The following is a 26,643-nucleotide window of genomic DNA, read 5'->3' as shown; positions in this document are numbered from 1 at the left end:
AAAGGAACAGTGCGGGAACGCTGGTGGGTGGGGCCTCCGATGGGGTCTGGCCCGCGATCGGGACCCACCAATCGACGGGCCAGCCTCTTTCCCCCCCCCCCCCCCCCCCCCCCCAAGGGCCTACCTACTTACGCCGCCGGCCGCAGAACACCGGCGCCATGCTGGTGAGGGGCCGGCGCGCGTAAGAAGTTCCCCGCACATGCGCAGGATGGCGCGGCCCAACTGCACATGTGCGGGTTGGCGCGGCGCCCATTTGGCATCGCGCCCATTTGGCATGAACCGCTCCAGCGCCGGGCTAGCCCCCGTGGGGTCCAGAATAGGTCGTGCCCGGGACCTGTTCGTGCCGTCGTGAAACGTGACTGCGTTCACGATGGCACGGGCACTTAGTCCCGGGAGCGGAGAATACCGCCCATCATGTTTTTTCCTCTTTCTAGCATGTCTAAGCAGTAGATGTCACTCCTGGTTCAAAGGGACAGGTGTCATTCAGACGTCTCCTCCAACACTGCTCGGAATCTGGTCTCGAAACAACACAGAATAGGCCAGAACAACTTTATGATTCTTCCCCATCTTCTTGCGAGGACATACCTGGCCTCTAAGCATCGCTTTCACGGCAGCATGACTGTGATTAAGAACTCAGTTACACAGAGAATGGGGTGTGTAATCTGGACTCCTAACATTGTGACATAGCAGCAGCCAAAATCTGCTGCACTTACCATAATGCCGGTGCTCATATCTCATATTTGTAAATTCCTCTCCTACCAATTGCTGACATATTCTTCTAATATAAATGTGCTGAGGATAGGGATATCGACTGTAGCACTTATGCAAGGTTGCGTCTGATACCTTTTGGGCTCCTTCATGCAATCTTCTTCCTCTGGAATAATATCCAAGTCCTGACCACATTTCATTAACTTCCTGCAGGAATGGCATTAAAGAGACAATCTATTACATTGCACCATGAAAATACCAGAGTTAAAATATCAAAAGAATGACTTGAAATTTTAGTGATGATGCCTGCAGGACTCCATTATTGAATTAACCCGAGATTAACATTTTTCTCTATCGAAATGAGTGACAATTCAGAGATTAGTCATGTTTCATCATTTCGTAAAAGACTCTGGTCTGAATTTATCTCAAGCGGTGATGCAAAGTGGACAGTTTTACATCAGGAGCGGGATTCTCCCCTACTAGGCAGGGCAGGGGGGTCCCGGCGTAGCGGAGTGGCGCCAACCACTCCAGCGTCGGCCCCCCCCCCCCCCAAAGGTGTGGAGAAGCCCTCGCATTGAGGAGCTAGGCCCGCGCCGGAGCGGTTGGCACCACGCCGACTGTTGCCAAAACTGGCAACAACGGCCTTTGACGCCCGGCGCCAGGGCTGGCCGAAAGGCCTTCGCCGGTTCGCACATGCGCCGGTGCGTCAGCTGCGGGGGGTCGGAGAATTTTGCCCCAGATATCTGTTATACGGAGCACCCGATAATGGAATTAGTTAATGGAATTAAATACTAGGTGCTGTACATATGGGTGGCCAATCCAATGCCATCTGCTTAGCGTTGCAGATAAAGACAATTCTTTTTTTTAAAAAGAGGTTTTCTCTGTTTGTATTGTACTTCGTGTAAAAATGGATCAAGACCTACACTTAAAATGGTTTCTGCAACTACATACTGGGAGAGCGCCTTCTATTCAAGTTAGTACAGCTGTTTATCCAGATGAACACATCTGTTGATAAACAGTTACCATGCACACTCAAGTGCTAGAAATAGCTAGCTTGCTTCATTGCAATATAATCTCATCAAATCAGCCGCTATAGGTGACCGCTGGCATATTCGTGTATATTAAGAACCTCATCATTCAAGGTACAGAAATCTTGCAAACAAACTTCTCACAGGACTATTTCAAGGGATTTATAGGTACAAGAGTGTAACATTTTTGATATGCCAGTTAACATTCTGACGTGTAAGAAACATCTGCTAAGAAACAAATCAAAACCACTCAACTGGATATGTTTAACCCTTTCATTAACTGGTTTAAAGCTTGTTTGGACTGACTTCAACTATTCACTGTCATGGTTTGCTTCAGTGAATGACTATCAGTGAGTATATTTGCTTTATGCTCAAAGTCTGCTCAACAGCGTTTGAAGTGACAGATATTAATTGTTTTCTAAAGTGGCATGGACACATTGGAGAAGTTCTCTGCCTGAATCTAGACGACAAATGGATCCATCTTTCAGCTTGGATACGCAATCCTAAATTACTTTACATGCAAGATCTAATGTTATAGGAAACAATACCATACCCGTGATGCTGGCTATTCTACGGAGAACGTAATCAGAGAACTTACAAACTAGTGTTGCCAAATTCAGTGTGTGAAGCCTTTCAGTTAGACACAATAAAGTGCTGTAAAAGTGCTCAAGCCTATCTTTACTCTGAGAATATAATCTCTGCAACATTAATACAGAATCTAAGTCACCTTTGGAAACATCAATTAATTTCATTTGTTCTTGGAAATGTTTTTTAAACCAAAGCACCTTTTACCTCAAGGGTGGCTTTAGCGAGATCCTGCAAGGTTGGCCATCTCTGAAAGTGAAAGCAGTAACAGGATATTAAAACTTTGTACTTCCTGCTCAACCAAAACTTACTCTCAGAAGGAGGACAATCAGAATTTTATTTTTACCTGAATCCATTTGTTGTAGTAGCTAATCACAGTGGCAACCTGTGTTTGTTGCAGCATGATCTCAGACACCCAAACTGTGAGGGAAGATAAGGATTTCAAAATATCAGAACATTTACATAAGACATTGAGGAACATCGCAATTGCTAGGCAAAAGGCCATGACCATCGACTTTGCCTTTATCATCCTGGTAGTTGCATGGTAGAACGACAATGGACTTGTTGACAAATTAATCAATTCATTAGCCTACAACAGATGCAGAGAGGAGGGGAGATAAACCCCAGCAGCACTAATGATCTCAGGAGTGCTATTGGGAGTAGGGCTGCCAGGAAGCCAGCTACTTTCTAACAGAGAGAGAAGAAACGCGGAGGAAATCAATAATTATGCAGCTCTCACACACTTTCCATCCGCAAGAATAACATTGGCAGTGCCTTGCCGCATGTGCTGTGAAAGGGTAAAATGAGCAAGACCAGTGACAGGGAGGACATTCAGAACAACTTAATTCTTAAAAGGTTGGTACGGTGGCACAGTGGTTAGCACTGCTGCCAAGGACCCAGGTTCGATCCCGGTCACTTTCCGTGTGGAGTTTGCTCATTCTTCCAGTGTCAGCGTGGGTCCCGTCTCCACAACCCAAAGATGTGCAGGCTAGGTGGATTGGCCATGCTAAACTATCCCAGAATTAGATTTGAAATATATATTTTTTTAAACTTAATGATTAAATGTTAGTATTTATAGTGAAGGAAGGATCACAAAGTGCATCTCCTGGCAGGCGATCATTAAATACAATGGCCAGGAAAACAGCCTCTCACACTTTCCCAGGCAAAGGACAGAGCATGGCATTGTAAAGACAGCAATGAGGGGAGCTAAAACATGCATTCACTGATAACATAAACAGCTACATTGAATTGTCATTATGGGAATTGGAAATTGTCTTCATTACGATAATTTGATCAAAGCTGGCCACTGGGTTGTGGGGGGAGGAGTGAGCAAGTGGCAAGTCCTGCAACAAAGAAGAGTAAACCCATATACTCTCTTGATCCTGTTAAACAGTGTCACAACCCCGTGGGCTAGGGAACGGTCAATTCCAATCCCACTTGACCCAGAGTTGCAACACAAATGAAATTAAGTGTTATTTCAAAATACCCAAGGACCTTAGCTGAGCCCAATAAACTGCAGTCACCCGGTTGATAAATTTAACACACAAATAACCTTGTTATTTCACAGTAATATAATTAAACTGACAAAAATGTACACACACACACATTTTCAGTTAAGGTCTTTCAGGCGTTCAAGTTTTTATTTCAATGCTTCATCCTTCCAAGCTCGAGAAGGTTTTCTCTGACAAGGCTATCTGCTTTGTTTGTAGATTCCAGATCATTTCAACTATATAATAAAGATGTGTCAAGCACTCACTGCTTTGAGATTACTTCAGGAGATACAGACAGACAGACAGAGAGAGAGGGACAGACAGAGAAAGAGAGAGAGAGAGAGAGACAGACAGAGTATTTGACAAAGGGTCACTTGGACTCAAAACGTTGGCTCTTTTCTCTCCCTACAGATGCTGCCAGACGTGCTGATATTTTACAGCATTTTCTCTTTGGTTTCAGATTCCAGCATCCACAGTAATTTGCTTTTAGACAGACAGAGAGAGACAGACAGACAGTGTTCCTTCTTCGTTCAAGGTCTAATCACTTCTAGCCAGCTGTCTCAGAAGAATCCCACAGAAACCAATCACTGACTGTTGTCAGTTAGAACAGTCCCTGGCCAACCCACAGATTGTTAGCCAGCCAAATCAAACCGACTTCCTCCAAAGCTTGTTCTTTTTTTTTTTTTAATTTAGAGTACCGAATTCATTTTTTCCAATTAAGGACCAATCCACCTACCCTGCACATCTTTGGACTGTGGGAGCGAAGCCCACGCAAACACGGGGAGAATGTGCAAACTCCACACGGACAGTGACCCAGAACCGGGATCGAACCTGCGACCTCGGTGCCGTGAGGCATCAGGGCTAACCCACTGCGCCAACGCCGTGCTGCCAAAGCTATGTTTGTTCTTAAGAGTCACCCGAGGGTCTGTATTCTCTACTCCAAAAAATAAACTACTCCTGGAACACACTGTTCTGACTAGCAAACTGCCTCAGTCCACTATTCAAAGGTGCATTCCAACTGGGAGTCAAAAATAATAAAAAAGAAACTGGAAGAAATCGAAATGAAAAGGAAAGACTCTAACAATAGAAACATTGTTTCTGAAACAGAAACAGAAACCCTGAAACAATTTACCATCCTGCTTCTTGGTCAGGAAAGGGAAACACAAGAATGAAAGTAGAAAATAATAACAGATATAGAGTTCACAATACCTGCATAACTTCTTTTGTTCAAATCAGACTCTGCCACAGCCTGGAAAAGAAATGTTGCATTAATTAAATAAAACACTCCAAACCAACAGGAGAATTCGAGTAATATAAGAGGAGGGAATTTCAATAACCTCAGATCGTACCATTCTCCTCCAGGGTAACTCCCGTTTGTTTTTATCATACCAGGAGAGAAGACGTGCCCTAATGGAACAGATTTCAGTTAGATCCTTAAAGGAGTGACAGTCGATTTCCGTGACATTTACAATCCTTGATGACTCTGTAAAGGCAACAAAAACCAGAACAATGTGCAATTATTATAGATATACAGAGAACGGCAGGCCACATTGAATTGAAGGTAAACACATTTCCAATGTCAGGGGACATTCGGAGTGAGAAACATGGCCAAACATAGTGAGACAGGTCGTAATTTCAATTAAACGTAATGAGTGCTGCTTTCTCCCTAGGGCAAAATACATATTAAGTTTTAAACCAAAATAAAAGGATTCACAAACAAAACTTAATTAGTTTGCGAAGAAGGCTAAGATTTTTATTCCTCTAACTAGCTATTAATTTTCATGTCAGTTATAGACTAGAAATATCTGATTGACAAGTGTAGCCATCTGGGATGGCCACTTTCCATATATAAAATGGACACTCGCAGAGCCTATAGGGAAAAATGGACAATACTAAGCAACAAGCAGGCACAGAGCCTGAATGTATATTTGGAAGGCAGACTGTAGACTGAATCGAAACTCTGGGTCGATTTACATATTGATGGCCCATCTCCGGGAAACAAAGAATGAATGCTCAGGTAGCCGATACTGTTCCAGACAGTCCGGCGCCACTACCCAACCAGAAGACACAAACAAAGCAAGGCCAACTGCCACTTAGGACACGCCCAGCCATCAGTACACCCGCCCCTTTATTGGCTTAGATCGATGGCAGTGATCAAGAAGCGGCCCAATTAATTAGGACCAAGTTTAAGTCCAGCCTAAAAGCATGCGAAGCCCCTCCAAGTATAAGAAGGAACCCCCGCCAAAGGTTCAGCCTCTTGGATTCGGCTCTCAAGTGGAGAGACCCTTCCACCAGCAACACCAGAAGCAAGTAAGTTCAAGGTCAATGCTCGCTTCCAGACGGACAACCTTAGCTGTACTCCTGTTACCTCTTCGAACCCAACAGCCTCAGATCCGAACAACGGCCACTGTTCCTCTGACCTAAGTGGGCACTCGAAGTTAAGTGTAGGTGTTAGTGATAGATATAGTTTAGCCTGTAGTGTTATCGTGCATGAGTAGATAATACTGTGTGTAAATAAAGTAGTATTGACTTTGAACTAACTGGTGTATTGTGTTGGTCGTTCTGGGTGAGTGTGCTTTACACTCAATTTGGCTCCGTTTTATTCCTTAGCTCTAGAGTCGCTAGGTATCGTTAAGATACCGCCACAAGTTTCAAGTTGAAGTTCAGACCAATAACTCGATACACCAGTTAGTAAGTTCAAACAAGACATGTTTATTATAATAGTTATCTACTACTTATGCATATAAAACTACAAGACTAGGCTAATCCTACCACTAACAGGCCAATACTTATCTGGAATAAGGGAACTGCCGGATCAGGGAACAATGGCCTCTTGCTTTGTCTTGGATCCGCAGGCTTCCAGTCGGTGTGGACTAAAGGGGTCAGGAGTGTCTACTCTCGTAGCGTGCGTTGTATGACACTTACTTGATGGCGGCTGCTGACCAGGCCTCTCCTTCTCAAGGTTCTTCGAGAGCTGCTAAGATGTTCTGCTGGGAGGGCCGGCTAAGAGGAGCTGGTCAGGAGAGCGAATCAGTCCTGGGACCTGACTTTTATAGGTCCCAGGGGCTTCGCATCCTTCAGGGCGGACCATCTATAAACCTGCAATCGATTGGGTCTCTTCCCAATCGATTGATTTGAATTTCCCCAATAACAGGGCCGTTCCTCGATCACCGGGCGGTTCCTTACACCTTATTGGTGTCCTTTGTCTTAGACTCTACTGGCGCCGGAATGTCTGGCCTTCCATAGAATGTTTAACTGTTGTGTCCATTGTGCCTGGGAATCACCGTAAATCGCTTCATTAATATGCGCAGCCTGTTAGTTACAATTCTGACGGGTTTCTGTGGCAGCTAGAATACAGGGGATTCTGCAGACTGCTGGTTTCTTTGCCAATGTCCATTTTACCCTGCAATCTTTGCGTTCTTCCATTTTGTGTGAGGAAGTGGCCAACCCAGGTGGCTACAATTGGCTCTTTGATCGGTATTCGGTAGAGTACTTGATTGATGATGTGGCGGTAGAGAGAGATACCTGGCGACTCTGAAAGTATATTCATAATTAGGATTAAGAAAGGCGACCTTATTAACCGCCATATTTAGAGCAAGTAAACAGAGCAACACAAGCAATACTCACCCACTGACATCCTTGAGCCTTGCGGTGTGCATGCTGATTTTCTAAATTTATTTTTAAAATAGTCTCATACCGCAGCCTTGTTTCCTTATAGGTGTAACACCCTCCTTCTCGACCCCTTTCACATCTGGTAGAACAACCATCTCCTACATTCTACCACCCTCCAATTTTAAATGCCACCAAACAGTCTGCCCCGTTCTTGTTCTGCTGACCCTGCCTCCTCTGGCACAATCGCAATTTGTCCATCCCTCAATCTAAAATGCAAATATATCCCACAGCTGGAAACATCTTGTTCTGCTGATCCTGACATTGCCTCCTCTGGCACAATCCCAATTCGTCCATCCCTCAGTCTAAAATGCAAAGATATTCCACAACTGGAAACATCTGGCACAGGGCATAAACAAAACCAGGCACCTTACTGCTCCCAGGCCAGCATTTTGAGACAGTTTTTAATGCACATAGAAACTTTATAATGCTAAAAGCGAACACAAATCTGTACATTTCTGGAAAGCGGCATGGGAGAGCACAGTGGTGGCTCTCCCCAATCAGGCTCGGAAACTAGTCAGGTGAAGTGTAGTTGGCTGGATGTATTACATGAAATGATCATGGGCAATAACAGAGATCCCAGTGAGTGGAATCCACATCACAAAACTGGCCAGCGACTGTCACAAAATTAGCAACATCCTTCAGAACCCAATAAAATGACTAGGGTAAGAAATGGAAATGTCTTCGGGTAGCCTAATGGTGCTCTTTCCCGACATTATACCTGACCTGAAATTGCACAAGAAAGATATTGAGTGCACTAAATCCATCACTTTTGTGAACACAAAAGGAAACAACAAAAAGAGCTCTCACGCAAAATAAGAAAGCACACCAATTTCAGAAAACCACAAAAACTAGTACGACTAGAATCTGTAAAATGAAGATTGGGGGGAGGAAAATAACTGAAAGTGTTATCAACAATTTGGAACTTCACTACTGTAGCCACCTAAGATGGACACTGGGCTACAAAATGGAGAACTGCTAAGGCTGCAGGGAAAAACAGTCTTAGCAAGGACAAGCAGTTTGCAGAAGATTAATTAGCATTCTGCACGTACAGAAACCAGTTTGTGGCCAGGTGCAGAGTCTCAGCCAAAGGTGTAAATGGCAACAAGATCTACATAGTAATGAGGTGATCCAGATCCAGACCCCACACAATAGAAACATTTAAGTATGAATGGATACTTTTGAGTAGACGCCCAGACAGAACGGCACCACTGTATCCAACGCAAAGAACCATAGGGACAGCCCACCCATCGAGAAACGACACTCAGATTGGGGGGTTTGGAAGATATCGATTGGGAAAGGCCCAATCGATACATGGCAGGTAAAAGGCCCGCCCCGAAGGGGCACGGACTTCTAGGGACTATAAGAATAGACCCCGCACATGGTTCGGTCTGTTGCTTCCAGACTCCGGCCCAGACTTGTTACATCGCATCCTGACTCCAGTTTCAGCACCGGCCGTTGAGCATCAGCCATCGAACTGCAAGTGCCAATACAACGATCGCTACGTGATCCAGACCTTGCTAAATCCTGACAACTTTAAGTACCTGAGAGTTGCAGACCAAGAACGGGACGAAGGCCTTGCTCCCTGACCTTGCCTGTTCCTGTCCAGATAAGTATTTTAGTTGTTTAGTATTAGAAGTAAGTTAGTCTCTTTAGCGTATGCATGTGTATTTATTATTTGTCATAATAAATATCAATCGTTTGGACTTACTAATCGGTGCAGATTTATTACTTTGAACCTGACCTTGATATACTTTTGAGGTGTCTAAATACGGCACCTGGCGACTCCTGAGCATAATTACATACACAGAGCCATAGCAGTGTTAAGCACACGGCCTTTAAACGGAGGCGTGTTAATACACTCCAGTAAAACGAGCAACACTACATACCTTCTTTTATCCGTTCCTGACATAATCTCTTCCTTTGCGGAGAATGTTCCACATTTTGTTTTCTTTTTAATGATGTTTTTCTAACCATCACTGCGGTTCTCAATTTGCTCATTCCAGCATATTCTCTGGGGGAAAACATGTTCAAAATTTTTTAATCACGTTCAATGAGGAAGAAAGCTGACAACTCAAAAGTAAATATTGGGATACAATTTGCCTTGCTCTTCTAAAATGAACATTATTCTGACCATAAGACCAATTAAATAAGCATAATAACATAATTAAATAAGGAGCACAATTAGGCCACTCGGCCCATCGAGTCTGCTCCGCCATTCAATCATGGCTGATATTTTTCTCATCCCCATTCTCCTGCCTTCTCCCCATAACCCCTGACCTCCTTATTAATCAAGAACCTATCTATCTCTGTCTTAAAGACACTCAGTGATTTGGCCTCCACAACCTTCTGCGGCAAAGAGTTCCACAGATTCACCACCCTCTGGCTGAAAAAATTCCTCCTCATTTCTGTTTTAAAGGATCGTCCCTTTAGTCTGAGATAGTGTCCTCTGGTCCTAGGTTTTCCTACAAGGGGAAACATCCTCTCCACATACACTCTATTCCAGGCCTCGCTGTATCCTTTAGGTTATGACAGAAGTGAAGAACTGCTAATTCCAGATTGGATATTTGCAGAGATGCATTTCATGGATTCAACCAATAACCTATGCATGTCAAAGCTGGTCCAATCAAAGGATAATTGAACATGAAATTACAAAGTTCCAAACATACACTTATGCACTGCAGCATATTTAACTGGTGAGAAAAGGGGTTAACAGAAATGTCTTCACACAGGTTTGTGCAGCATAGAATTATATGCCACAGGGCAGGAGATAGCTGCACCTTGAAGAGAAAGCAGATAAATGTTTGAAAATGATAAAAGATTCAAGGATATGGGGAAGATAACAGGATTGTTGGAAAGAGTTGGTAGAGATACAACAGGCAGAATAGCTTTTCTTCTGTGATTTAAATGCATAAGGTTCCAATTCTCTCCATGTTTGTGCTATTATTTGCAGAAGATGGTGGTGTAGTGGTAATGTTAGTGGACTAGTTATCCAGAGACACAGACTAATGCTCTGGGGGTCAAACATTCAAATCGCACCATGGCGGTTGGTGGAATTTAAATTCAAGTAACAAATCTGGAATTGAAAGCTAGTCTCTCACACAGCTATCAGTGATTGGTGTTTTAAAAAAAAACATCACTAACGTCCCTAAAGGGAGGGAAATCTGTCATCCTTATCTGGCCTACATATGACTCATGGTAGCTAACTCTTAGTTGCCAATTTGCAAGCAGCTGGAAGAAAAGTCCAGTTTTCACAAATGAATCCAGCTCATGAAGATTGATAGCCAACAATAAATCACCCTATTATCATGCAGTTCAACAAGCTCTCCAAACCCAATACAATCGTGAAGGGGTGGAAACCCTCATTTATCCTGTTCAGGTGGACGTAAAAAATGCCAGGAGTCACCATAAGGAAACTTTTAAGTGTCTGGCTTGGTGCCCTGCTCCACAATATCTAAAGCTCAGCCTCCGCGTGGTTTCCTCGTGTTTGTTTTGAGGATAATAAACAATCTTGTAGCAGCCGCCGCCTGGACTTGCTGCACGACATCCGTTCCGGGTCTAATGAGAACCCCCGGCAGCCGGATAAACCACAACTTCACCCGAAAATAACGGGCAGATGGATATTTGGTGAGAACTCACTGTTCAACATCCCCCACATTGGGCTCCGCTCGGCCGATCTACACCGGCGGCGATCCCGGACCCCCCCGCCATCCTCCAATAGACCTTAATCGAAGGCGACATCGAAGAAGAAGGACCTGCCTCGGACTCTCCACTCGATTTGCCTGTGAAAACATTGCCGTGGACTTGTCGCTTAAACGTTTTGCGCGCGGGTGCGCCTGACAATTTTCCGCCCCAACCACTCAAGGCGTTAATTTTTGTTCGCCGAATTTAACGCCGCCCCCGCCCGGAGGGGGTTTTGTGATTGCTCCGGTTCTGAGCGACCGCAGCAGAGAAGGACCCGGTCCGTGAGGCTTGTGGAGGTGGGTTCATGGCGAGTCCGAGTCCCACTTGCTCCAATGTCTCTTCCCTCGCCCTGTTGGTGCATCAACCTTGTAATCGGAGCAGTGAGGCTTCACATAAATGTCCATCTGGTGAGAAAGAGAGGGATTGAGTGAATGGGTAGGTAGAGGACGAAGAACTGCAGCAACAGGACATCCCAAAGCGGTGGGGGACCGTCTCCATTGCTTCAGGCGCCCTTTCTACAATGTGCCATGGCGCCTTTTTATCTGAATTGCATAAACGTCTCTCTTTAGTGAAACATGTTCTGATCTCCTATAATTATCTGGGGCAACACAGAGAAAATTGGGTAACCGAATTTAGCTGCAAAAGAGGGAAGCCAGTGCAACAATCTGGGTTTTTAAAAAAAACTATTTTAGTTACCTTTTTAAGACGAGCACCTTGAATTTGAGCGGGTAGGTGTCGAGCCAAACGCCCAAAGCACTCGTCGTTACCCTGAATTGCACTTCAACACTGGCATGGTTGTGATTTTCCTGACTGGGGGATAAGGCTCAGGATTATTTTAAAATGTCAGCTAAAGAAGAGAAAATTCTATTGGTTTTAATTTTTAAAAACATGGCTGTAATACTAGTGAGCAAAGTTGGAACAGTTTACAATGGCGTTTAAATTGCCCCCAATTGCATTTAAGGTTTTTGTTGAAAATAATGTTGTTTTTTCTTCTAAGTGTGTGATGGATAAGCAATATAATAAGGTTTAGCCAGAGAGGAAGGTGAGGTGATTTTAAAAGAAAATACTTTAGTGCAGACATAGTGTCCTTGTAAAATTATATATGTCAATTGGAAAAAAGTTATTTAACATGTGCTTTTTTTAAAGACTGTGAATGAGATGAAGTTGATTTAACAAATCATTTGGCATTGATGAAAATCTGGTGAAGATGTCCTTTATGAAAGTGCCTGTTGTTGATGTCCACACTGACAATTTTAAGGAGATCTGGCCATCTATGCTGCTTGCAGTAAGGACAGCAAATTTCATAGCCATTGATACTGTGAGTGCAGCATTTCTTATCTCTTAATTGTTTTAAAGTCATTTTAAAATGATAAACATTTATATTTGACTGCTCTACTCACAGGAACTGAGTGGACTTGGGACACGAAAAGCTTTGCTGGCACAGTGAGTAGAAACTTTGTTGTGGTTAAAGGAGCTTATCCTTCTATATTCAGTTCAGTAATATTATTACAATATTGTGATGAGTGGTGTTCTTTCAAATTGATGCTGCCATTGCCCCATTCCTCAAAAATGCAAACCTAGACCCCCTCGGTCTTTGCAAGCTACTGTTCAATCTCCAAATTCCCTTTCCCCTCAAGTCCCTGAACTAATCCTCTCCCAAACCCATCCCTATCTTTCCCGGAACACCATGTTTGAATCCTTCCAATCAAGTTGCTGCCACTGCCAAAGTCACAACTTGCATCCTATGTTATTGGCACAAGTAAATTTTCCCTTCTTGAGCTGTCTTCAGCCGTTGAGTTGACCATACCATCCTCCTCCAATGCTTCCCCCTGTCGTCCAGCTGAGTGGGTCTCCTCGTATGGTTCCATTCTTATCTATCTAATCATAGCCAGATAATCACTTAGTAGTTTCTCCCCTTGCTTCCGTACCATTACCCTTGGTATCAAGGATCAATCCTTGGACTTCCGGTGGTGGCCATGGAGGAGTAGGTCGCACATTTGATAGCTCTTGCCTGTGACAGACTTTTGGACCTTCTCCCCCCACCCCCAGTTTTTTCCGGATTTTGAGATAAATCGGTGAAGAGTGAGACAGTGAGGAGAAAACCCCCTCCAGTACATGGAGAATTGGACCAGAAGTGGCCGTGTGAGAAGACAAAGTCCTACAAGGAAGACGTGAGCAGAGCTGGCAACGTAGGAAAGCATGGCAGAGAGCAAGGGGGGTGGGAAGATGGCACAGTGGTTGATGGAGCAGCTGGTGAAGTTTTTCGAAGATTGCTTCGCCAAGCTGAAGAAGGACACGCTGGACCCGATTAAGGCTTCGATTGATCAAGTTGTGCAGAATCAAGAGACCCACGGGAGAGCAATCCAGGAGGTGGAGGAAAAAGGTGTCCGAGCACGAGTAGTACATAACCGTGCTGGAGACCAAGGTGGAGATGATGAACAACCGCCAGAAAAAAATGCAGGAAAAGCTGGAGGACCTGGAGAACAGGTCCAGGAGGCAGAATTGTTGGCCTCCCTGAATGCAGCGAGGAATCGGATGCGAGGCCTTATGTGACGGACATGCTGGAGAAGTTGATGGGGCCTGAGGCGTTCCCTCGGCCCCTGGAAGTGGATATAGCGCACAGTGCCCTTGTGAAGAAGCCCTGAGCGAATGAGCCGCCAAGGGCGATGGTGGTACGTGTTCACCGATTCCTGGACAAGGAACAGAGCAGCAAGTGGGTGAATTGTGAGCCGCGCATTTATCAGGACCTGGGCGCGGATCTGGCCAAGAGGCAAGCTGGGTTTAATCGGGCAAAAACGGCCCTCTTTAAGAAGGGGGTGAAGTTTGGGATGCTGTACCCAGCCCGTTTGTGGGTCACACATGAGGAACGGGACTTCTACTTCGAGACACCAGACAAAGTATGGACTTTTATTAAAGAAAAGAGGCTGGAGGCGAATTAAAAGACGCTGAAGCCTTGGAGAGTACTGCGGCAGCAACTTGTTGTGCTGGGCTGTATAAGTAGTGCTAATTGTAATTGTAAAGGGGCTGTTTGGATGGCTACGGGTAACTTTGTCTTGCAGGGAGCTGATTAGAGGGGGGATAGTCTTTTGGTGCTGGTTCTGTTTTTTGAGTATTTATTTTTCTAAAGTGGCTGTTTCTTCACTTTTTTTCTGATTGTTTACTGGGGAATGTGATGCTTTTAATATGTTTGTCCAAGTGGGGGGAGAGGGGAGAGAACAATTGGGAGATAGACTGCTTGGTGCCAGGGACGGGTGCTATCAAGTCAGCATGGGTCAGCTGACTCTCTGAAGCACAGTGGGGGGTGAGCAGGTGTTAAGCTGGAGCTTGACTTTGGGGGGGGGGGGGGGGGGGGGGAGGTTTCTAGTGTTGTCCGGGGGGGGGGGGGGAGGGGGGGGGGAATTGTGAGCTGGAGGCTGGCCAAGAAAGGGTGATGGCTGAGAGAGAGAGGCTGGAAGCTCTCTTTTTTCCCCCCCCCTTTCCGACCAGGCTGATTACATGGAACGTCAGAGGGCTGAATGGGCCAGTCAAGAGGGCTCGCGTGTTTGCGTATTTGAGGGGGCTGAAGGCAGACTTGGTAATGCTACAAGAGACACACCTAAAGGTTATAGACCAGACGAGATTGAGAAGGGGGGGGAGGGGTTAGCCAAATATTCCACTTGGGGCTGGACTCAAAAGATCAGGGGGATAGCGATCTTGATCAACAAACGAGTGGCATTCGAGGCAGGGCGAATTGTGTCAGGCAAGGGGGGTAGGTACATAATGGTGAGTGGGAAGCTGTAGTGGGTGCGGGTGGTACTCATGAACATATATGCTCCGGATTGGGACGATGTGGAATTCATGAGGCGGGTTTGAGGTAAGATCCCAAACTTAGAGTCACATAACCTGATCATGGGAGGAGACATTAACACAGTCATTGATCCGGAACTGGATCGGTCAAAATACAGGACAGGGAGGAGGCCGGCTGTAGCAAAGGAATTGAAGGGGTTTATGGAACAGATGGGAGTAGGCCCATGGAAGTTTGCACGGCCAAGGGCGAAGGAGTTTTCTTTTTTCTCACATGAACACAAGGTATACTATCGCATTGATTTTTTTTTGTTCTGAGCAGGGTACTAATATCGGAGGTGGTGGATGCTGAGTACTCGGCAATCGCAGTGTCAGATCATGCCCCGCATTGGGTGGATCTATGGATTAGTGTGGAGAGAGGGCAACGCCCGCTGTGGAGACTGGATGTGGGGTTGCTAGCGGACAAAGCGATCTGTGGGCGGGTTAACAAGTCGATCCAGAACTACCTGGAAACAAATGATATGGGGAGGTCTCCGCAGCAACAATTTGGGAAGCTCTGAAGGCAGTGGTCAGAGGGGAATTAATCTTGATACGGGCCCACAGATACTCCAGGTAGACAGGAGATACTCAAGAGGCCCCGGACACGGGGCTACTGAGGGAGCGGCGGATGTTACAGGCAGAGTTTGGGCTGTTGATGACCGGAAAAGCGGTGGAGCAGTTGTGGAAGGCAAGGGGGGGCGATTTATGAGTAAAGGGAAAAGGCAAGCAGAATATTGGCGCACCAACTCAGGAAAAGGGAGGCGGCCAGGAAGATAAGTAAAGAGTAAAGGCGGGAATATTGTCCTGGACCCAGCGGGGGTGACCAAGGTGTTTCAGGACTTCTATAGTAAATTGAGTCGGAACCCCCAGCTGGGGTGGAGGGGATGAGGCAGATTTTGGATCAGTTGAGGTTTCCGAGGGTAGATGAAGATCTGGTGGAAGGGCTGGGAGCCCCAATTGAGGAAATAATCAAGGGCTGGAAGGCATGTAGTCGGGCAAGGTCCCGGGGCCTGACTGCTACCCGGTGGGATTCTATAAGACTTTTTCAGAGATATTGAGCGCACTGCTGGTGAGGATATTTAACTAAGCAAGAGAGAAGGGAGTCCCCCCTCCAACAATGTTGTAGGCCTCAATTTCATTGATCCTGAAACGGAAGAAGGATCCGGAGCAATGCGGGTCATACAGGCCGATTTCTCTACTGAATGTGGATGCCAAACTGCTGGCTAAGATACTGGCCACAAGGATAGAGGACTGTGTCCCGGGGGTGATAGAAGAAGACCAGACGGGATTTGTAAAGGGCAGGCAACTCAAGGACAATGTTCAACGGCTTTTGAATGTTATTATGATGCCCTCAGAAGGAGGGGAGGTGGTGGTGGTGGTAGTGATGGATGTGGAGAAGGCTTTTGATCGGGTAGAGTGGAATTACCTGTGGGAGGCGCTGGGAAGGTTTCGGTTTGGTGAGGGCTTTATTAACAGGGTGCGGTTGCTCCATCAGGCACCAGTAGCGAGTGTGTGTACAAACTGGCTGAGGTCTGGGTACTTTAAACTACACCGAGGGATGAGGCAAGGGTGCCCCCGCTCCCCGTTACTGTTTGCTCTGGCCATTGGCCATGGCATTAAGAGCCTCTAGGAACTGGAAAGGGCTGGTTTGGCGGGGGCGGGGGGGGGGGGGGGGGGGGGGGGGGTTGGAGCACCGGGTCTCGCTTTTCGCAGATGACCTGCTCTTGTATATTTCAGACCTGTTGGAAGGGATGAGGGAAATAATGTGAATCCTGGGGGAATTTGGCAATTTTACGGGGTATAAATTGAACATGGGGAAAAGTGAGATGTTCGCGATCCAGGCAAGACGACAGGAGAAGCCACTGGGAGAACTACCGCTTAGAATGGTAGGGAAGAGCTTTCGGTATCTGGGACTCCAGGTGGCCCGGAAATGGGAGGTACTGCACAAGTTAAACCTATCCCCGTTAGTAGAACAAATGGAAGGGAACTATCACAGGGGGGGGGGGGGGGGGGGGGGTGTACAGTCCGTGAAAATGACGGTCCTCCCCAGATTTATGTTGTCTTTCAGTGTCTCCCCATCTTCATCCCAAAGGCCTTTTTCAAGCCGGTCAATAAGGTTATTTCAGGCTTTGTGCGGGCGGGTAAAACCCCACGAGTAAAGAAAGTGTTGCTAGAACGCAGTCGCGGGGAGGGTGGGTTGGCGCTGCCGAACTGTTGCAATTACTACTGGATGGCTAATATAGCCATGATTAGGTAGTGGGGGAGGGGTCGGTATGGGAGCGGATGGAGGCGGCGTCATGCAAAGACACCAGTTTGGGAGCACTGATACCGGCACCTCTTCCGTTCTCGTCGGCCCGATACTCAAGTCCGGTGATGGTGGCGGCTCTGAGAATCTGGGGGCAATGAAGGAGATAAAAGAGTGGAGGGAGCATCGGTTTGGACCCCGATTTTATAATGATCGTCGGTTTGTACCAGGTAGGCTAGATGGTGGGTTCCGGAGATGGCAATGGGCAGGAATTAAAAGGATGGGGGATCGATTTATAGATGGGAGCTTTCTCAGCTTGCAAGCCTTGGAGGATAAATTTGAATTGCCAGCAGGGAACGGTTTTAGGTGTTTGCAGGTGCAAGACTTCTGGAGAAAGCAGGTGCCGGCCTTTCTGGTGCAACCGCCAGGGGGATACAGGATAGAGTAGTCTCCAGTACCTGGGTGGGAGCGGGGAAGGTTTTGGGTATTTACCAGGAGCTTTCGGAGGCTGAGGAAACTCCGGTGGAGGAGCTTAAGGACCAATGGGAGGACGAACTAGGAGGAGAGATAGAGACGGGTCTATGGGGGGAATGACCTAAGCAGGGCTAATACCACCTCATGTGCCAGGTGTAGCCTGATACAATTTAAGGTAGTCCACCAGGCACACATGACAGCGGCTAGGATGAGTAAGTTTATCGGGGTCGAGGAAGTTGTGTGAGGTGGGCAGGAAGCCTAGCAAATCGTGTTGACATGTTTTGGGCATGCCCGAAGCTTAGAGGGTTTTGGCAGGGTTTTGCTCAGGCAATGTCCACAGTACTAAAAACACGGGTGGTGCTGAGTCCGGAGGTAGCGATCTTTGGAGTGTCGGAAGAACCGGGTGTTCAGGGGGCAAAAGAGGCCGATGTCTTGGCCTTTGCCTCCCTGATAGCCCGGAGAAAGTCCTTGTTAATGTGGAGGGACTCGAAGCCCCCGAGTGTAGAGACCTGGGTTAGTGACATGGCTGGGTTTCTCAGTCTCGAGAAAATAAAGTTCGCCTTAAGAGGGTCAATGGTTGGGTTCACCATGAGGTGGCAGCCGTTTGTCAACTTCCTCAGGGAAAGTTAAAATGTCAGCAGATGCAGTATTCCAAGGGGAGATGGGGAGAGCCGGATTGTTGTTTTATGGTTGGGGTGTGTGAAGATTGGGATGGGAGGGGAAATGTTTATTATACCGTGTTGATGTCATTGTTAATGCTTTTTAAAAGTTTTCAAATACCTTTAATTAAAAAAAAATTTTTTTTTTTTTTAAAGGATCAATCCGTGGCTCCCTCCTATTTCCCATCTACATGCTGCCTCTTGGTGACATCATCCTAAAGCACAGCATTTGCTTTTGTATGTTTGCTGACAACACCAAGTTCTACCTCGCCGCCTCCAATTATTGCTAAATTATTAGACTGCTGTTCAACTTCCAGCACTGGATGAACAGAAAGTTTCTCCAAATAAATATTAGTAAGACTGAAACCAATGTTTTCAGTCTGCTCCAAACTTTGTTCCTTAATTTACCGACTTTCTCCCTGACAAAGATCCAAGATTAGACCAGTCCATTCTCAACCTTGGCGCCAAACTTGACCCTGCGATAAACTTCCACTTCTCTTATTCATTCCATCTCTAAGATTGCCAATTTCATAATCCATAACCGCGCCCATTTCAGCTCATCAGCTTAAAACCTCACCATGCCCATGTTACTTCTAGATGTGTCTATTCCAATGCATTCCTGGCTGGTCTCCAGATTCTGCCCTCTCTAAACCTGAGGTCATTCAAAACTCATCCACCCATGTTTTACTCCACAGTAACTCCCAATCCTCAACTCCCAATCCCCTATCACTCTCTGTGCTCACTAATTTGTGTTGGTATCATCCTTGTTTTCATATCCCTCCATGGCCTTGTTCCTTTCTATCTAGTCACGTGGAACGTGAGGGGGTTAGGAGGTCCGGTCAAGAGGTCAAGGGTGCTTGCGCATCTTAAAAGTTTGAAAGCCAATGTAGCAATGCTGCAGGAGACTCACTTGAGGGTGAAGGACCAGGTGAGATTTAAAGGGCTGGGTTAGTCAGATGTTTCACTCTGGATTTGATGAAAGGGCTCGAGGAGTATCTGTAATGGTCAACAAAAGAGTATACTTCCAGATGGAGAAGGTGGTGGCAGATCAGGGGGGTACATATGTGATGTGTGACCGGGGCGCTGGAGGGGAGGTTAGTGGCACTGTTAAGTGTTTTGGGTCCCAATTGCGACGATGTGGGATTCGCAATGAAGGTGTTTGGGGCCATCTCCGACTTGGACACACACAAACTGATACTACTCGCTGATCCCATCGGGGCGGGATCATGCTCCGCATTGGGTGGATATGGTACTGGAGAAGGGGGTAGCGCAGAGGCCGGGGTGGAAATTAGATGTGGGACGTTTGGGAGACCAAGGGTTCTGTGACAAAATTGAAAAGGTAATTGAGGAATATGTAGGTTTCAACTGTATGGGTGAGGTGTCGAAGGCAGTTGTCTGGGAGGCTCTGAAGGCGGTAGTGAGGGGTGAGGTGATTCTGTTTAAGGCCAGGGTGGCAAAGAGGAGAGGTTGGACCGGCAGAGGGTAATAGATGAAATGTAGGAGGTAGATAGGAGTTATGCAGAAGATGGGGACCCAGCGAAGCTGGAAAAGAGGAAGGAACTACAGACTAGCTTTGACCAACTATCTACCAGGAAGGCGGTGCGCCAACTGAGACGAGCAAGGGCTGCAGTTTACGAACATGGAGATACGGTGGGGCCTATGTTAGCAGGTCAGCTCCGGGGGGAGGCAGCGGTAAGGGAAATTGTTCAGGTGAGGGTTAGGGCAGGGAAGTTGGTGGTGGCTCCGGATCTGATTAACAAGGTTTTTGAGGAGTTTTATGAGAGGTTGTACAGGTCAGAGCCACCCAGGGGAGACCGTGAGATGCACGTATTTCTAGATGGGTTGGAGTACCCGAGGTTAGGGGAGGGAGACAGAGCTACATTAGAAGGAGCCACAGTGGAGCAGGAGATAAAGGATGCAATTGGAAGGTGGCAGGTGCGGATGGGTTTCCGGTTGAATATCATAAAAAATTCAAGGATAAGCTGGCACCCCTGATGGTAGGGATGTTTGAAGATGCAATAGGCAAGGGGGTGTTGCCACAAACTTTAGGTCAGGCATCGATTTCCCTGTTGCTAAAAAAAACATTAGGATCCGATGGCGTGTGGGTCGTATAGGCCCATATCACTTCTGAATGTGACACAAAAGTATTGGCGAAGGTACTGGCGGGTAGGCTCCCGAAGGTGATCGGTGAAGATCAGACGGGGATCGTGAGAGGGAGGCAGCTCTTTTCAAATGTCAGAAGGGTATTGAACGTCGTTATGGCACCGGCAGAGGGGAAGGAAACAGGTGGTTGTGGAATTGGACACTGAGAAGGCGTTTGACCGAGTAGAATGGGGGTACTTGATGGCAGTTCTGGAGCGGTTTGGGATTGGAACAAGGTTTGTGAACTGGGTAAAGCTACTATATAAGGAGCCAAGGGCGAGTGTCTGCACAAACAACATCAGCTCAAGATACTTTTCTCTCCACCGTGGGACGAGGCAGGGATGTCGTCTGTCCCCCCTGCTGTTTGCACTCGCGATTGAGCCATTGGCCATCGCATTTAGAAGTTCGGGGGTATGGAAAGGAATAGTGCGGGAGGGATAGAACATAGGGTGTCCTTATATGCTGATGACTTGCTGTTATACGTGTCGGAACCGAGTGTGCCGATAGGGGGAATATTGGAGCTGCTTCAAGTGTTTTGGTCTTTCTCGGGGCACAAACTAAATCTAGACAAGAGTGAGTATTTTGTGGTCGCGGGGGGGGTTGCCATTCCGTAGGGCAGGGACTCACTTTAGGTACCTGGGGGTGCAGGTTGCCCGGGGGGGGGGGGGGGGGGGGGCTCCGCAGGTACAACATTTCTAGTTTGGGGGGGGGGGCTCCGCAGGTACAACATTTCTAGTTTGGTGGGGAGAGTGAAAGCCGATCTGGCGAGGTGGGATGGTCTCCCTCTGTCACTGGCAGGTCGGGTACGGGCGGTTAAAATGAACGTGCTGCCGTGATTTCTGTTTATTTTTCAATGCCTGCCGATATTCCTGCCAAAGCCTTTTTTCAGAGAGATTGAGGGATTACTTCTTTCATATGGGGAGGGAAGGTGGCCAGAGTGAGAAAGGTGCTGCTACAGAGGGGAAGGCAGGCAACTTGTTTGGGTCTCCCAAACCTGATGTATTACTACTGGGCGGCGAATGTGGAGAAGGTGTGCAGCTGGGTCAGAAGGGTTGATTCCCAGTGGGTCAGAATGAAGGAGAGTTTGTTCAGGGGGTCGGGATTGAAAGCACTAGCAACAGCGCTGCTCCCGTTAGCCCCGGGGAATTACTCAGGGAGTCCAGTAATAGTAGCTTTATTGAGATTTTGGAGGCAGTTTCGCCAACACTTCGGGTTGGGGACAGGGTCAAGGGAAATGCCGATTCGGGGGAACCACAGATTTGAGGCAGGGAGGTGGGATGGAAATTTTCGGAAATGGGAGACTAAAAGATTTGTTTCTTGGGGGTCGGTTTACAGGATTGAAGGAACTGGAAGCGAAGTCTGGGCTGGAACAGGGGGAAATGTTTAGAAACATGCAGGTTCGAGATTTTGCCAGAAAGGAGTTACAGAGCCTCCCAGTGGAGCCGGTCTCCACATTGCTGGAGGAGGTGCTGACGACAGGGGGATTGGAGAGGGGGGTAGTGTCAGTGGCTTACGGAGTTAATTTGGAAGAGGAGAAGGCACCACTGGAAGGGATCAAAGCAAAGTGGGAGGAAGAGTTGGGAGAGGATATGGAGGAGGGGTTCTGGTGCGAGGTGCTCCGGAGAGGGAATGCCTCCACCTCGTGCGTGAGGTTGGAGCTGAAGGTGGTATACAGAACACCCCTCACGAGGGCGAGGATGAGCCGATTATTTGAAGGAGTTGAAGATGTGTGTGAACGTTGCGGGGGGGGTTGCTAATCACATTCTTATGTTTTGGTCCTGTCCAAAGCTGGAGGATTACTGGAAGGAAGTTTTTAGGGTATCTTCTAAAGTGGTGCATGTGAAACTGGACCCGGGCCCTCGGAGGCCATATTCGGGGTGTCGGACCAGCCAGGGTTAGAAACTGGTGGGGAGGCAGATGTTGTAGCCTTCGCCTCGTTGATCGATCAAAGGTGGATCCTGTTGGGATGGAGAGCAGCCTCTACACCCTGTGCCCTGGCATGGCGGGGGGACCTGTTGGAATTCTTGACTCTTGAGAAGGTTATGTTTGAACTGAGGGGAAGGATGGGGGGGTTCTACAATTCATGGGCATTATTCATGATACACTTTCAAGAACTGGATAAGATCGAACATTAGTTGGGGGGAGGGGGGCTGTGTGTGTTAATGGCGACGATGGGTGATCCCTAATTCCTTTTTGTAATTTGTTTGTGTGAACATGCGGGCTAATGTTTGGGGTTTGGTGGGAGGATGGGATCGTTGTTAATGATATGGGGACTGACATATTTGTTACTGATTATTGTTCATTGTTGGTGGGTGTAAATTTGGGAGAAATGTCCTGCAAAACAGGCTGGTGAAAAGAGCACCGAGCAGACTTTATTTATTATTAACCAACGTGAAGGACACTTTGCGCAGGATTGCAGGAGGGGGTGGGGGGACAAAAACCCCTGTCCCATCAAGATTGTCACCTGGAACATCGGGAGACTTAATAGCCCAGTGAAAAAATCCACAGTCTTTGCCCACCTGAAAAGTTTGAAAGCAGGTAGTCTTCCTCCAAGAGATGCACGGAGGAAAAGGACTAACTGCGGATAGGAAGGGCTGGGTGGAACAGCCCTACCATTCCGGCTATGGGACAAGTGCCGGGGGGTTGCTGTACTGTTAAATAAGAGGACAATGTTTACTGCAACAAGGACAGTTACAGACCCAGGAGGACGATATGTCATGGTCAGCAGTGTCCTGGGCAGGGAACCGGTAGTCTTGAGGAATGTGTACACGCCCAACTGGGACGACACAGAATTTATAAAGAAGACCATGGTGGAAATCCCTGACGCCGGCACGCACCGACCTATCATGGGGGGGGGGGGGAGAATAAATGACAGACAAGATGGGTTGAACCCCAAAACGGCAAGAAAATATCACTGGCTATAGATAATATGTTACTAACAACCAGAACAGTGAGATCTCACCCTTCATGGTCTGGGAGGCGCTGAAGGCTGTGATCAGGGTGAAATTGCCCACAAGGCATGTAGAGTTAGGGAAGAAAGGGTGGCGAGGCAATAGCTAGTTGACTCCATGCTTGAGGTAGACCGGCGATACTCCCAAGTACTCTACCGTAGAGCTTCGGGCGGCGAAGAAAAAGCTACAAGTGGACTTTGACCTGCTCTCCAAGAGGAAAGCCAGTGCACCAGCTCTGCTCAGCACAGGGGACTCTGTACAAGCACTCATAAACTGAGTGTCCGTGACCAGGTTATTGCTAAGTAAAATCTTGATGGCGCTGTTGATGACCCTTTCCATTACTTTCTGAGATTGTGTAGACTGAGTGGGTGGGAACTGGCCAGATTGAATTTGTCCTGTTCTTGTGTACAGGCCATACTTGGGCAATTTTGCACCTTGCTGGGTAGATGTCAGTGTTGTAGTTGTATTGGAACAGCTTGGCTAGGGGCATACTAGTTCTGGAGCACACTACTATTGACGGAATATTATCAGGACTCGTAGATTTTGCAAATCCACTGCCTTCAGCCGTTTATTAAGTGGAGTGAATTGAATTGGCTGAAGACATCCATCTGTGATGCTGATGAGGGGAATCTCAGGAGGCCAAGATTAACCATCTACTCGGCATTTCTGGCTGATAATGGCCAGCCTTGATTTTTGCTCCAATGTGCTGGGCTCCCCCATCATTGAGGATGGGGATATTTGTAGAGCCTCCTCTTCCTGTTAGTTATTTAATTGTCCACCACCATTCATGACTGGATCTGATCCATTGGTTGTAGGATTGCTTAGCTCAATCACTTGCTGCTTCCACTGTTGACATGCAAATTGTCCTGTGTTGCAGCTGCACCAGGTTGACCTCATTTTCAGGCATGTCCTCCTGCAGGTGTTGCTCTTGGCATGCCCTCTTCATTGAATCACGGTTGGTCCCCTGGCTTGGTGGAAATGATAGTGGGGGATCTGCTGGTCCGTGAGGTTACAGATTGTGGTCAAGTAAAATTCTGCTGCTGTTGATGGTCCACGGTACCTTATGGATACCCAGTCTTGAGTTGCTGGATCTGTTTGAAATCTATCCCATTTAGCTCATTTGTTAGTGCCATACAACGCTATGGAGGGTATCCTCGATGTGAAGATGGAACTTTATCCCCACAAGGATTATGCAGTGGTCACTCCTAGAATTACTGTCATGGTCAGATGCATTTGTGACAGTCATGACCTCGTTGAATGGTGGAGCAGACTCAGTGGGCCGAATTACCTACTTCGACCCCTAAGTCTTATGGTTTTATGGATTGCTGATGACGAGATTGAGTTGGTTTTTGGTTCCCTCGCCATCTGCCGCAGACCCAGTCTTGCAGCTGTGGGACTCAGCCAGCCCGGTCAGTAGTGGTCCTAACAAGCCAATCTTGATGGACATTGAAGTTCGCCACCCAGAGTACTTTTTGAGCCCTTGTCTTCCCGGTTTGGGAGGGGGGGGGGGGGTGGTTCTTGTTGGTCTACCCTATTGGTGGGATAGAACACACTCATGGAAATGCAATCATACAGACTAGTCTGTGGGACAACTCTCCTAATTTTGGGCTCCAATGTTGGTATGGAGGATTTTGCAGAGTTGGCAGGGCTGGGTATGCCATTGTCATTTCTCATGTCTAGGGCAATGCCAGGTGATCCGCTTTCATCCTTTTGGACTTTGTACCAGTTTGATGCAGCTTGCTTGGCCATTTCAGAGGGTATTTAAGAGTCAACCACATTACTGTGGTTCTGGAGTTACATGTAGGCCAGACCAGGTAAGGACAGCATATTCCCTTCCCTAAAGGACATTGGTGAACTAGATGGTTTAATTCTAGATTTATTAATTTAATTTAAATTCCGTGGGATTTGAACCGATGTCTCGATTACTAGTCCAGTGACATTATTACAAAATCTCGCCTCCCCTTCAATCTTAGCTATGTGGTTATCTTGCAGCTTGGTTCAATCTCTTTCCAGATGTTTCTTATCAGAATAGTTTCTGCTGTTATTTTTTTAAGAAGGGGCAAAAAACATGGCTCTTAACCATGTGACCTGTGACGAGTCGTAAGTCATCATTCCACAAAAAGAAGTTGGGTTGGGCTGATATACATCCCATATTGTAGCCTTTCACTTTTTTTATAAATTTAGAGGATCCAATTTTTTTTTCCAATTAAGAAGCAATTTGACCTGGCCAATTCACCTATTTTGCACATTTTCTTTTTGAGTTGTGGATGTGAGACCCACGTAGACACGGGAGAATGTGCAAACTCCACGCGGACAGTGGTCCGGGATCGAACCCGGGTCACCTGTGCCGTGAGGCAGCAGTGCTAACCACTGCACCACCGTGCTACCCATAGCCTTTCACTCTCAGAGTTTTGAGACAGCCAGGGTTTTTTTGTAATTGAAGATCCATTCCATTTAAATAACCCCATTGAATTCAGATAATTTTTCCGGAAAACGGATTTTAGTTTGGGTGTCTCTGTGACATGGTGAAGTAGGGCGACTGGTCAGCTACTCACAGTTCATCTTTAATAAAGGGACGTACGAATTTCACAACTGGCTGCAATTATCCACTTTTTCTGAAATATATTCACTCGGTTGTCGCTGGCTAGACCTGCATTTATTGCAGGTCCTGTTCAGAGGACAATTAAGAGTCGGCCACATTTCTGTGGGTCTGGAGTCGCATGTGGATCACACCAGGTAAGGACAACAGATTTCCTTCCCTAAACGGCATTAAAGAACCATATGGGTTTTATGATAGAAACAAAGATCGGAGCAGGAGGAGGCCATTCGGCTCTTCGCTCCGCCATTCGTCATGATCATGGCTCATCATTCAGCTCAATAGCCTAATCCTGTTTCTCCCTATAACCCTTGATCCTATTCATCTAAAGTGCCATATCTAGCAGCCTCTTGAATGCATTCTTGGTCATAATTAGACTTTGAATTCCATGCTTTTATTGAAAAATTTCACCATCTGCTGTGGTGGGATTTGAACCTGGGTCCCCAGAGCATGACCCTGGGTCTCTGGATTACTTGTACCAGTGATATTACCACTACATCCTCGCCTCCCCAATATAGGTATTTGCTTTTGGGTCTGTCTGAAACTTTTATGTTGCCAGCCATCTTAATAGCTGTTGTGTCCATTTTAAA

The 26,643-nt window shown here is 46.8% G+C and overlaps 2 protein-coding genes across 9 annotated transcripts in view; one reads left to right on the top strand and one right to left on the bottom strand.

Moving 5' to 3' along the window:
- Positions 1–11,324, bottom strand: part of mutyh (mutY DNA glycosylase) — a 44,720-nt gene extending 33,396 nt beyond the window's left edge. For 3 of the 5 annotated variants that reach the window (XR_005460314.1, XR_005460313.1, XM_038794158.1), the window contains exons 1-7: positions 11,120–11,316; positions 9,370–9,494; positions 5,149–5,294; positions 5,021–5,060; positions 2,668–2,741; positions 2,529–2,570; positions 844–915 (exon numbers count right to left, since the gene is read on the bottom strand). Coding sequence is in view for 3 of the 5 variants with exons in the window: in XM_038794158.1 (XP_038650086.1) it covers positions 844–915; positions 2,529–2,570; positions 2,668–2,741; positions 5,021–5,060; positions 5,149–5,294; positions 9,370–9,481 (486 nt within the window). In the remaining 2 variants the exon portion in view is untranslated. Of the gene's footprint in view, positions 1–843; positions 916–2,528; positions 2,571–2,667; positions 2,742–5,020; positions 5,061–5,148; positions 5,295–9,369; positions 9,495–10,934 lie in introns of all 5 variants that reach the window. The other 2 variants (XM_038794159.1, XM_038794160.1) reach the window with 2 other exon arrangements.
- A 42-nt stretch (positions 11,325–11,366) lies between these two features.
- toe1 (target of EGR1, exonuclease) overlaps positions 11,367–26,643 on the top strand; it is a 39,128-nt gene continuing 23,851 nt past the window's right edge. The window contains exons 1-3 of one of the 4 annotated variants that reach the window (XM_038794164.1): positions 11,367–11,460; positions 12,311–12,482; positions 12,567–12,607. In XM_038794164.1, the coding sequence (XP_038650092.1) occupies positions 12,372–12,482; positions 12,567–12,607 (152 nt within the window). In that variant the 5' untranslated portion in view covers positions 11,367–11,460; positions 12,311–12,371. Of the gene's footprint in view, positions 11,600–12,310; positions 12,483–12,566; positions 12,608–26,643 lie in introns of those variants that run through there. The other 3 variants (XM_038794162.1, XM_038794161.1, XM_038794165.1) reach the window with 3 other exon arrangements.

This window comes from Scyliorhinus canicula, chromosome 4, assembly GCF_902713615.1.
Source record: "Scyliorhinus canicula chromosome 4, sScyCan1.1, whole genome shotgun sequence".
Lineage (NCBI taxonomy): Eukaryota > Metazoa > Chordata > Chondrichthyes > Carcharhiniformes > Scyliorhinidae > Scyliorhinus > Scyliorhinus canicula.
This window is presented reverse-complemented; position numbering and strand designations above follow the sequence as displayed.